The 11,179-nt window shown below is 38.6% G+C and overlaps 2 protein-coding genes across 10 annotated transcripts; one reads left to right on the forward strand and one right to left on the reverse strand.

Moving 5' to 3' along the window:
• Positions 1 to 36: 36 nt before the first annotated feature.
• syncripl (synaptotagmin binding, cytoplasmic RNA interacting protein, like) lies at positions 37 to 7,635 on the reverse strand. Of its 9 annotated transcripts, none has more exons than XM_053237429.1 (13): positions 7,270 to 7,635; positions 5,776 to 5,934; positions 5,017 to 5,135; positions 4,289 to 4,396; positions 4,093 to 4,206; positions 3,675 to 3,851; positions 3,234 to 3,369; positions 2,874 to 3,079; positions 2,628 to 2,777; positions 2,419 to 2,540; positions 1,926 to 2,289; positions 1,777 to 1,803; positions 37 to 1,449 (listed from the first exon to the last, which is right to left on the reverse strand). In XM_053237429.1, exons 2-13 carry the CDS (start codon positions 5,921 to 5,923, stop codon positions 1,414 to 1,416), a joined length of 1,707 nt encoding a protein of 568 aa, XP_053093404.1. In that variant the 5' UTR covers positions 5,924 to 5,934; positions 7,270 to 7,635; the 3' UTR covers positions 37 to 1,413. The 9 variants fall into 9 exon arrangements, with proteins under 9 accessions (XP_053093404.1, XP_053093403.1, XP_053093402.1 ...); XM_053237428.1 differs by having other exon boundaries at positions 37 to 1,446; positions 1,926 to 2,310; positions 7,270 to 7,628; XM_053237427.1 differs by having other exon boundaries at positions 1,926 to 2,310; positions 7,270 to 7,628.
• Positions 7,636 to 9,919: 2,284 nt separating this feature from the next.
• On the forward strand, positions 9,920 to 11,083 carry cga (glycoprotein hormones, alpha polypeptide). The gene is made up of 4 exons (XM_026934199.3): positions 9,920 to 9,990; positions 10,097 to 10,200; positions 10,356 to 10,543; positions 10,640 to 11,083. The coding sequence occupies exons 2-4, from the start codon at positions 10,113 to 10,115 to the stop codon at positions 10,712 to 10,714; spliced, it is 351 nt and encodes a 116-aa protein (XP_026790000.1). The 5' UTR covers positions 9,920 to 9,990; positions 10,097 to 10,112; the 3' UTR covers positions 10,715 to 11,083.
• The last annotated feature ends 96 nt before the right edge of the window (positions 11,084 to 11,179 follow it).

The raw sequence follows: 11,179 nt of genomic DNA on the forward strand, positions 1-11,179 counted from the left end.
TTAAGGCTATTGCAGTAAACAGTTTTAGGACACAGATAGAAATCAAAAACTTTATTACAAAAATAAGTTACACTCACCTCATTTTACAGTATAAAACAATTTATTTGCGGGAATGCAAAAACGTTGTTGGCCACCAACAATAGTTTAAAACTGCTAACATGTCAAAAGGTTGATACAGCTTCATCAAGAGGGAGTTAACTGTGTACAAAACCGGTTGAATGGTTCAGTCAACTGTTTGCTATATAATGGAATATAAACCAAAGCTGCAGCATCCCTTTTTCCAGTGAATGATCCCATCCCTTCCCACTGAACACAGCCAGGTGCACAGAAAGTGAACCGGGCCTAGATTTTCTTCTGTCTGGTCTTGGGTGGAAATGTGATCATTCTTTCAAAACGGTGCATGATTCAATAAAACAAACAGCAAGATGATACATGATTTTAAGAGGACTTGTTTTCTAAAAACGTATTTCAATTGTTAGAAAAAGGGACACTGCAGGGCTTACCAAAAGCAGTTGACGCCTTTGTGATGTTCAAGCCTTTACAAAAGTAACATTTTATTCCAAAACTATCATACAATCATACAACCAGTAACTACATAATCTGAAGAAGCAAGGAAGCTAATTCAGTTCAAAATATGATAAAAGCAGGGCTTGTTCAGGCTCATCATATGAGATTATTTTGCATGCCCAGTTTGACTGTTTGCAGGGTCAGAGCAGCAGCAAAATGATTATATTACATTAAGTACATCTTTTGAGCAGCTGCTCTAATGCATATTTCATAGAAAACAAGCCCTGCTTTCATCAATATAAGTTTCCCTATTTACAGTACAGGCAGGGTAGTTCAATCCTCTGTACTGAGGTAGTTAACCAACCCTTTAAAGACAAGTTCTGAAAAGAACCACTTTCCTGGAATGCCTGACTTATCCATGCAAGGTGGTTACACCAAAAACCTGCAGATGTCATGTCCTTTTCATCCAAATAATTAATTTAGATAAACATGGATATTCCGACACTAAAATTGCAATTAGCACAAAAATATACATTATCATCAAGCTCCACTGAGCCACTTCAAACTCAGAGACTTTAAAAGTGCAAAAACAAAACAAAAAAAAAAAGAACAATGTTTAGTATCCTTTAGGAAGTCTGAACCTCAATTTTTTTAACTGGCATACTTTGTAATATTTGGAGCATGTTACGAGGGGGTAGGATATGACAAAATTTAAATGCATGACTTATAGGAATACAACAAGTCCAAAGGTACAAGTGAACAGAATTTCCACTGGTTTTCAAGGGTGGCAGTATGGGAGATCTGCTTCTGTAAGGCTGTAACATCATTGGGGCATTGCTTCGACCTTACCATCGTCTTCACTGGCAGCTTATGGTGTAACCCCATGTAGCAAGTCAGTCTTCACTGTCACTGGTCAGGACCAGCCTCGACCCCCTTTCCCTGCTGAGAAAAATAAAACCGCTTTGACATTTCTAGTTAAAGTAAAGTGACTACGAAAAAAAGATACCTGATAAATCTATAAAACATGCCATGTGTGAAATAGTTCTGCATTTAAATATCTTTCATATGCCAGTGGACTTTTTCAAGCCCAATTTGTGCGAAACATTTAGAAATAAAGTACTGAAACATTACAGTACTGTGTCCTTATACATCATTTAAGCAAAGCAAATAAAATTGCCTTTGCAAACCCATCTAGTCATTACAAAATAATGAGCTGCTTAGCTCTGTATATTCAAAGCAGATTTTCCAGAAAGAGAGAAACATGCAAACCTTTGGTCCATTTCTTCCACAGGGTGCCTTTTATGTGTTAGCAATTTAAAAGAGGAAAATAGTAAACAATAAATGATCAGTATTAATGAGTGGCAATTAGATATAGAATGGCCTTTCTTGTCCTGACTCTCTCACTCACACATACGTACCACGCGGCCTCTTTGTTGAGCTCCTCCTCTGGAGCCACGTGCCCCTCTGCTGGATCCTGGGCCTCCACGCTGGGAGAAACCTCCTCTTCCTCGATTTGCAGTTGCACCTCGACCCCGCGACAGAGTGGATCCACGGGCTCCACGACCCCCTCGTCCTCTACCTTGAACCTGATAGTCTTCGTAGCCATAGTACGGATCTTCATAGCCACCTCGATAATTGTGATAGTCATAGCCATAGTATTCATAATAGTCATCATAGCCATAGTAGTCGTGGGGATAAGAGAAGCCTCCCCTGCCTCCTCGTCCTCTTCCTCTTGTGGGAGGTGGCATATGTGGTGGGCCATAATAATAATAATCATCATACCTGGAGGAGGCCCAGAAATGCCTTGTTGAAAACACAAGTAATGAAATTTGAGCAACGCGCACAACACAAATTACAAACAAGCAATAAACATAACGTTAATTGCATTGCAGTATGAATAAGTAAACTTACATTTGAGTTTTAGCTGCTTGTCTCTGAGCCTTCCGCTCTTTCCTCTTCTGATCGGGTGGTTTTGCAAAGACAATTTCAATTTGTTCACCTTCCAAATCTTTCCCATTCATTTCAGATAAAGCCTGTTGAAAAATGCACAGTTAAACAAATTAGCTAATATTTCCCTCAAACATGACAAATGTGATAATGAAAGGAAACTAATATGGTACCTTATCAGCACCATCTCTGTCCTCAAAGTGAATAAAGGCATAATCCTTAAGCTTCTTCACCCTCTCGAGCTTGCCAAACTGGCTGAATGTCTTTTCTAAGAGCTCTTCTGATACAGTGCTTGCGAGGTTTCTTACAAACAGTACTTTAACCTACAAGAGACAGGACAAAAAATGTATTTCCCACCATAAGAAATTCCACAAGAAGGGTAAGAATAGTTGCCCTCAGCACATATTCTGGTTGTTTACCTTTGCCATAACCTCTGGGTCAGGGTCCTCAATGGGATCGGCCCATTCCACAGTCACCACATTTCCCCATACCTTCACCTTGCCACTCATCAACCTGCGCCGTGCTTGTGCTGCTGTTTTGTGATCCTCATACTCCAAAAAGCAGAAGCCTCTATTTTTTTTCTTGTCATCAGGCTGATGGTATAAAATTACATCGTTCAGCCCCTCTGAGAGAAAAAAATAAGTGATTAAGTATGAATCCAGGTTTCATTCATGGTCACAGTCTACATATATTGACACAGCTCATACGGGCAATTTGCTCTTGTGTTACAGAAAGAATCTTAAGTTAGAAGGTTAACGGCCATGCAGTTGTTTATCTACCTGTAACTTTAGCGAATTCCTCCACTATCTGCTCCTTGGTTTTGCTCTTGGGGATGGATCCAACAAACAGTCTATTATTGGCCACAGAGATACAAACACCAATGTGTTTGCCAGGGCGTATCTCGCTGTTGTTACACTGAAAAAGATGCACACTGTCAGTTAATTCTTTTAGGATTAATGGAAAACTGATAACTTCCTTGAAGTGTTGCACTGCTGGGAATACAAACACAGCCTTCTGAAAGTGTGCCACTTGGGGTGGGGGTATTTACTTTATAATCTATACAGCTGAGTATGCTGTCTATTTGCCAATTTCTTAATCTCAATCAAACCTGTAAAGTCTGTTTTTAAACTAATGTCTTCATTTTAGACCAGGTTTTATTGGTTAAACCTATTGGTTATCAAAATGGTTAATATTGGTACCAGTGATGCTAATTCACTTACCAGTTTAACAGCCTCCTGAGCAGCCTCTTTAGTGCAAAAAGTGACAAAGGCATAGCCTCTGTTCAGGCCACTTAGGGGATCCATCATCAGACGCAGGTCCCATATGGGTCCAGCTTTTTCAAACAGGGGGACCAGCTCATCCTCAAAGAGATCTCTTGGAATTTTTCCTACAAAAATCTAAAGACAAGAATAAGCCCCTTACTTATTCAAGTGTAAAACTTGGAAAATGCATTAAAATGAATTTTTATTCAATAAAAGTTTTCCCAATTAGAAATAATCTGCAACAGCTGCATCTCAGTATATACATAAAAAACATATATACATCTGCAAATGAAAACTACAGGCTATTTGTTATAGTTTACTGTTGGGTAAACATGCAGAAAACCTTAAAAGGCTTGTTTTGGGTGTCTGATCTTACCTCTGTCCCAACTGTGGGTTGTGCACCTGAGTGGGTTGACTCAGGAGGAGGGCCACCATATTTCCTCTGACCTGTTGTCACATCAAGTGTGTAACCAGTCCTCTCAAGCAAAGCCTGACAAATAAGAAAGATGAACATGCATCTCTGCCATACAAAAGGAGATTTAAAATAAGTGATCAAATAAAATAATACTTACTTTGATTTTTGCCTCATCTGGTCCTTTATTAGAATCTGACACTTTGGTCCCCTGCTTCTCCCTTTGCCTGTATGTCTTCATAACTCCACAAAGAAAGGCACTTTTGTTCTATGGACAAAGTAAAAGAAAAAAAAAAAATCTATAGTGGTACACATACATTCCGTATACTTACATTGGAGTGGCGATTACGAGCCTTGACAACTATAACAAAGGGCATTTTTCAAAGGCTACTTTTCTGTTAAAATAAATAAGTAAATAAAAAAAAAATTAATTCCAAGTGTCAGTGTTCATGTACTTTTCTGAAACACAGAAATTGGTACAAATTAATTAATGTAGAAATAAAAGCCACTTTCTCTCTGTGTGTAAGCAAAGTGTTAACTAGAACACACACTGACCTAGCTCCATAGTGGCTGACTGACCTAGCTTCATAAACTGTATAACGTGCACCCCTGCTACAGTGGTTTTCCAGGGCTGATTACAGTCATCCTGCACAGTCAAACAGCACTGTGCTTTATAACTGTGCTCTACATCTTATCAACAATCACTGAATAATTCAGCATTCCCATAGCTAGCCTTTGCACCAACCACTGTATGTTCCAATATAATAAACAATGGAGAAATATTACTTGCAATGCAGCCTTTTGGGTAGTTTTGCGAGCCACATAGCTCTGAAACAGACAGAGAAATATTTATCACATTAACGTCTGGGCTCTTCAACACAAACCTACCTGAACATGTGAGAGGTCACTGTCTTTAAATTGGAGGAGGACTTGCAGAGCACCTTCTTCGTTAAATTCCTTTAGAGCTTCAATTGCCCGATCATCAAGATCACTGTGAGAAACCAGACCTGAGCAAGAGATGCAAACAAAAGAATAATGCAATAAAGATCAACTGCCGGTTTATTCTTTTATCCCACTCCGCACTGTGCTATTCAAATATCGCTGGTGTCACAGCACAAATATACAGGACTAATCACAACAGATGTCATGGTGTAATTTGAGACCGCCATCCAGAAACCCTCTGCATATCAAGCTTGCTCACAGTGATTTATGAGGACCCGTCACCTGTCTTAACCACTGCCAGCTGCTCCATTGTTCCTGCATATGTCCATCTGGCAACACACTTGCCCTGACACTGTATGAGGAGACCTCCTCAGGACTGCTTAATACTCAGCTTTAAGGGTCTACACATGAAATTGTCTGAAACTGCCACCCAGGGTACTCTGTTTCCTTCAAACTGCTAAGGGAGGCACAGAGAAAAAAAAAAAAAAAAATCACTGGCCAATTTTCTTTTATGCAAAAAAAAAAAAATTAATTAATTAATTAATTTATTTTACAAACACCTTATGACTGCAGTACCCATTTTGGAAGGAAACCACAAAAAGTTGCTTTGGTTTTCCAATTCCCACAATCTTATTTTAAAAGCACATGCAACTGGATTGAAACCTGAAATGGGTGCGAATATGCTGAAAGTTCAAGGGGCCTTACCTGCTATGTAAATTTCATCTAGTTTGACAGCAACTTTTCTAGGTAACCCAGCGTCTAATAATGTCTGGAAGTGTTCTGAATGGGTAACTGCAGCCGAAGTCTCCATTGGTTCTTCAGTACCGTTTCCATTTATATGCTCTGTGGCCATGTCTCCGTTATCTGCGCAGATGCAATGAGCCAAATTAATTCAAACTGGGCAGAGGTCAAGGAACCTGTTGCCTGACCCTGTGTTCATGTTCTCGCATCCCCTACACAGAGTGCACAGCACTAGTTGAGGGACAATACAACTTGGCCCCAATTTTACTGCTTAAACACATCAGTAGGCACATCAACCTCAAACCAATTTTAATAGACACTTTCCACACCCACTTTTGAGTTTTGGAAGAATAGTCCCCTCATCTGTCAATTAACAGAAACCGCATGCAAATGTATGAACACGACCACAAATCTAACAACTAGCTCTGAACTTGAACTTCCAGCCTAGGTGTGCTTTTCCACGTGTTCTTTTGGAGGCTAAATCTAATGCTACATAGCAAGCATGTGACCAAGCACATCACAAGTTGTCGAGTCCATTACTTGCATGAAACATGAGTTCATCAGTTTATATACAAATATGCGAAGACTTGACATCTCAACGCCCAGTAATAGCGTGCATTAGTAACCACGTCGTTTCGGTTAACGTCTACTTAATAACAATAGATCATTGGATTGAACTTAATATCGGTTATCTGATATACAGCAAAAGTTACCTGGGGACACCTCATGGTCTGAAAGAACATCGCTTTGTTTCATTTTAACCGATGAGTTTCTGCAGCTTCAAATGAGGCGGTCAAACTGCAATGTGGCGCGCTAATGACGGGAGCAGATTTAGCTAACCAGTAGGCTACCTAGCTAGCTAGCTAGCCCATTTAGGCCAGGACACAAGAGCAACGTGGACACCTACAACTCCCAATAGCTACCATGCGGTATTTGACAGCTACTGTGAACCGCGCTGTCAGGCGCCTCGTATCTTAACGGACACAGAACTGGTTTATAACTAGCATCCACAATAACGTGTATTGTTCACAGCGATTAATGAAAACTCTTTCATAACTTTGCGTGCTTGTTGTTAGCCAGCTTGCTATGTGGCTATGTGGTTAGCTAGTTAGCCTGATAACTTAACCGGGAAATAATGTTTATCCTTTTTTTCTATGTTAGCAAGCAGTTTCAAAACATAATTATTTCTCCCAAGAGCAACAAAACGAGTCACATATAACTAGAATAATTACACTAATGGCTATACGTCGAGCCGAGGCCTAAGTGAGTTAAGCTAACTATATTAGCCAGATGCAAGTCAACGTGCCAACGTGCCGCCACACATGGGAGTCCATTTTCAAAAAGCCGGTCTGAGACGTCCCGACCAGTTTCTAGCTACTTTTGTTTGAAAACAAAAGAACATCAGATCACATTTTTATGCCATACATTTCTCTGCCAAGCTTAAGACGTTTATCGTACCTGTCGATTAATAATTGTTGTGTGTGGATGACTCCGGAGGGAAAACGGGAGAAAATGAAAAAAGTGACCAAAACCCCTGCCGTTGGTCCGGCGCCGCTCTTGCACTTAGCTAGGACGATGCAAAATGGCGGCTAGTATCACGCCGCGAGATTTTTTCTAAAGCACGGGGTTTCTCACGCACCCATCCAGGGGATCGCTCATGGCGCGTTTGTAAGGCTGCTGGTGCCCATATACGCTAACTAAGCATTCTCTGGCAGTACGAAAACAAAACCCTAACCAGCAGAGAGCAGCATTGTGGCTCAGGATTTGAGGATGAAGCTGTTTCCAGATTTGGTCCTGATATTCCTATGAACTGTTCAGTTTAGTGTTCTCCTTGCTCTCACACTAGGGTTCTCAGCTCCGGCTCTCTGCCCAGAAATTCCTGCCACGTGACGTTTTCTTTACTCTAAACACGCCTGATCCAGCTGTCTGATTATTCAGTAATTATTTACTATATGTAAGAATTGATCGGTTGGAACTGGGAGTGTTGTGGGGAGGGAAACCCACAAACTGTGAAGAGCAAAAAAATCAGTAGAGAAAAAAAATCTGAATTGCCTAGTACATAGTGGCCATTATGAAATTCTCCCACACGGCTGCCACACTTTAAGTAACCCTGGCTTTACCATTTGCCACCCCAGTCTAAAACCCTGGACATTCCAGTATCACAATCACTAAGCCATTTGAACAGCTCGCATAAATTGTAGTTTACACACACACACACACACATATGTTTGTGTGTGTGTGTGTGTGAATTAAATTGAAATTCTTACTATATAACTAAAAGTAAGTAAAAGGCAGACAGGTGTATTGGTAAAGATTAGAGTCTGCCCTAAAACAATATTATTTACTCAATACAGCCATCATGTGGACAAAATTGCTCATCACTATTGTACCTTACTGAGCATGATCAGCTTCTCAAAGGCTCTTCTTTTTCAGCAGAGTCCTTACAAATGTAACCTGGCTTCCATATCAAGACCCATATCAGTGCTATGTTTACCTACAAATATTCTCTATATGCCACATTCACATGCATCGAGCTATGATAGTCCACTTCATGTATATTCTGTATTTTATAAGATGCTATATCCATATGATGCTATTAAAGATGCTCCAGATTACATGTAGTAAAGTGTACTTAGTCTTTTAATTGTCCTCTATCTTGTGTTTTCCTGATATTCCTTGATATTTTATATTGTCACAATATACACTTACCAGACTTTAATAGGAAACATGTATGCCTTCTAATTCATGCAATTAGCCAACCAGGTACAATGGACACAGGCACACTGCAGCTGGAGAACTGAAGTCTGGAAAAAGACCAGGTGATGTTTTTCCTACCTTCAGCTGTCCATTTTTGGTGAGTCTGTGCCCACTGTAGCCTCAAATTCCTGCTCTTGGCTGACAAGATTGGAATCCAATGTGGTCTGCTGCTGTTGTAGCACATCTGCTGTTTTTTTTTTTTTTTTTTTTTTTTCAGAGATCAGCATTTTCTGAAATACTCAAACCAACCTGTCTGTCACCAACAGCCATGCTGTTCTCAAAGTCACTGAGATGTTTGATGTGAACATTACATAAAGCTCTTGACCTGTACCTGCATGATTTTATGTATTATATATTTGCATGAATAAGCAGCTGTACAGATGTTACTATTAAATGTTACTATTAAAGTGGCCAGTAAGTGTATGTGTATGTATGGATGGAATATTATTAAAAAATCACTTAACTTGTTATATTTGTGTTGAATTGAAAAGATTCAACCAAGGACTTTAATGGCTTCTAATGGAAAGAGTGAATTGACCGATATTCAATTTGGTTGCATTAATGAACAACAAAAGGAACATTTTTGTTGACTGAGATAGCATTTGCATGAAACCCTGGGAAATTAAATAAATCTTTTAACCCTAGATACAGTGTTCCATCTGCCAAACCATGTATTAGGTTACTTCTGTCTAAAGCCAGACTCTGGTTTCCAACACAACCAAGGATAAATGGATTAGCAACAAGGGAAAGATTGAAAGATAGTAGTGCAAGCGAATATTCGTATTTAATTTGTAATACTGTGAGTTGAATAGTTGAATAGAAATTACAAGGGAAAAGAAACTTGAAAAATAAATGATGGCAACTGTAACTTCTGCAACATTTCTTACTGAAAACCACTTAAAGTGTTCTTATACAGCAGCTGATAATGGTCGTTAAAATCTCAGATCAAGCAATTCCAGTTTTCTACCATTGTCAATAATGAGGCCTAGTAAAAATGTATAATGCGCTCATAGTACCACATTATTTTATTAGCCTGTACAGTTAATGAATTACCACATATGATGTCGCAGAAGAAAGGAGCACTCAGTACCATAGTGTGGAGCGGATGAAGAACAGTGGCTGCTTGGATACACTGCTGCATTCTACTAGATTATGTGTGTTTTTTTTAATAATGTTTAGTGTAATCCACACCTGTATTATCAAACTCAAATATTGTTTACAACAGTGCATATTCAGTTTTTCCTTTCATTCATTTAATGGACTATAAGGTCAGATAAAGGCCAGTGAGTCATACCAAGAATTAACTGGGGGGGGGACTTTTGGAGTTTTATTCAGTAGGTGTGGTTGGGAGAAACTATAAAACCCCTGAGGTGCATTTACAACAGATGTATTGGTGAGTTTTTGGTGTGAAGAAGAACAAAGGTAGTATTTCTAAATTATTAACATTTTAAATTATTAATTTTATAATGATAAACAGCTAATTGTGACTGTTTTAAAGAGAAGTAATTTATAATGTTTTGTTTTGCAGACTGTCCATAGCTAGGATGATTCTGATTCTTAAATACACTGGAGCAACAATCCTTTTACTGTCTGTTCTAACTGAAATTGGACAACTTTATCCAAACAATGACTGTGAGTTAATTCATTTATGTTGCAGCACAATTATGAATCTAATACAATACCAGAGCAAACAGAGGTTCAATAACTGATAAACTAATATGCATAAGAATCCATATGAATTGATATTTATTTTTGATATTTATTGTTTCTGCTCATTGTCTGAAAAGTTGGCTGTGAAGAGTGCAAACTGAAGGAGAACAATATTTTCTCAAAACCTGGCGCTCCTGTGTATCAATGCATGGGATGCTGCTTTTCCAGAGCTTACCCGACTCCCTTGAGGTCCAAGAAAACTATGCTGGTCCCAAAGAATATCACATCTGAAGCCACGTGCTGTGTTGCCAAAGAGGTTAAACGGGTAAGATCATTAAAATCAGAATGCTGTACCTGATATAAACATTTCTTATGAAATGTTACCGGTTTCACTGACATTCTTCTTTTTCTGGTCCCACAGGTCATTGTTAATGATGTAAAGCTAATGAATCACACAGACTGCCACTGCAGCACTTGTTACTATCATAAATTTTAGACATCATGACCTTGAAACAAACATGTTTGTTTAGCGTGTTAAAGAAATCCCTTGAATGCAAGTCACGTAACAAAAAATTACACCTTTGCTCATGTGCATGCTAAATTTTCTGTGCTTAATATTTGTTATTAAGCTGTAATTGCCCGTCTTATTATTTTAGAGAACTAAACCAAATTGCTAAGTGTAATATGTGCATCGTGCCTTTAAAATAAAGCATATGCTGCAACTATGTGTGTATGTATGTATGTATCTATCTATCTATCTATCTCTTATTATTTATTCTAGTCATCCACATTATAATTTGAATGCTATTTTATCTTTTAAAATGATTACATATAGTAGTATACAAAGTAACTAACAAACAAAAATACAAAAAAGAAAAATGATCTACCACTCAAGATCTTATAAAATATATTATTTTTAAAATAATTGTTATCTTTCAACTTGACATATACGAAGGAACAT

This window comes from Pangasianodon hypophthalmus, chromosome 10 (assembly GCF_027358585.1).
Source record: "Pangasianodon hypophthalmus isolate fPanHyp1 chromosome 10, fPanHyp1.pri, whole genome shotgun sequence".
NCBI classification, from domain to species: domain Eukaryota; kingdom Metazoa; phylum Chordata; class Actinopteri; order Siluriformes; family Pangasiidae; genus Pangasianodon; species Pangasianodon hypophthalmus.

Bases quoted from the DNA above. Each gene is read 5' to 3' on its own strand.
- syncripl (XM_053237427.1), bottom strand. From the start codon at position 5,923: ATGGCCACAGAGCATATAAATGGAAACGGTACTGAAGAACCAATGGAG. The intron at 4,397-5,016 runs GTAGGTTTGTGT...CTTTGTCCATAG, and splicing joins GTGACCTCTCACATGTTCAG to AACAAAAGTGCCTTTCTTTG. The intron at 3,852-4,092 runs GTAAGATCAGAC...TCTTGTCTTTAG, and splicing joins AACCCACAGTTGGGACAGAG to ATTTTTGTAGGAAAAATTCC.
- cga (XM_026934199.3), top strand. From the start codon at position 10,113: ATGATTCTGATTCTTAAATACACTGGAGCAACAATCCTTTTACTGTCT. The intron at 10,201-10,355 runs GTGAGTTAATTC...TTGTCTGAAAAG, and splicing joins ACTTTATCCAAACAATGACT to TTGGCTGTGAAGAGTGCAAA. The intron at 10,544-10,639 runs GTAAGATCATTA...CTGGTCCCACAG, and splicing joins TTGCCAAAGAGGTTAAACGG to GTCATTGTTAATGATGTAAA.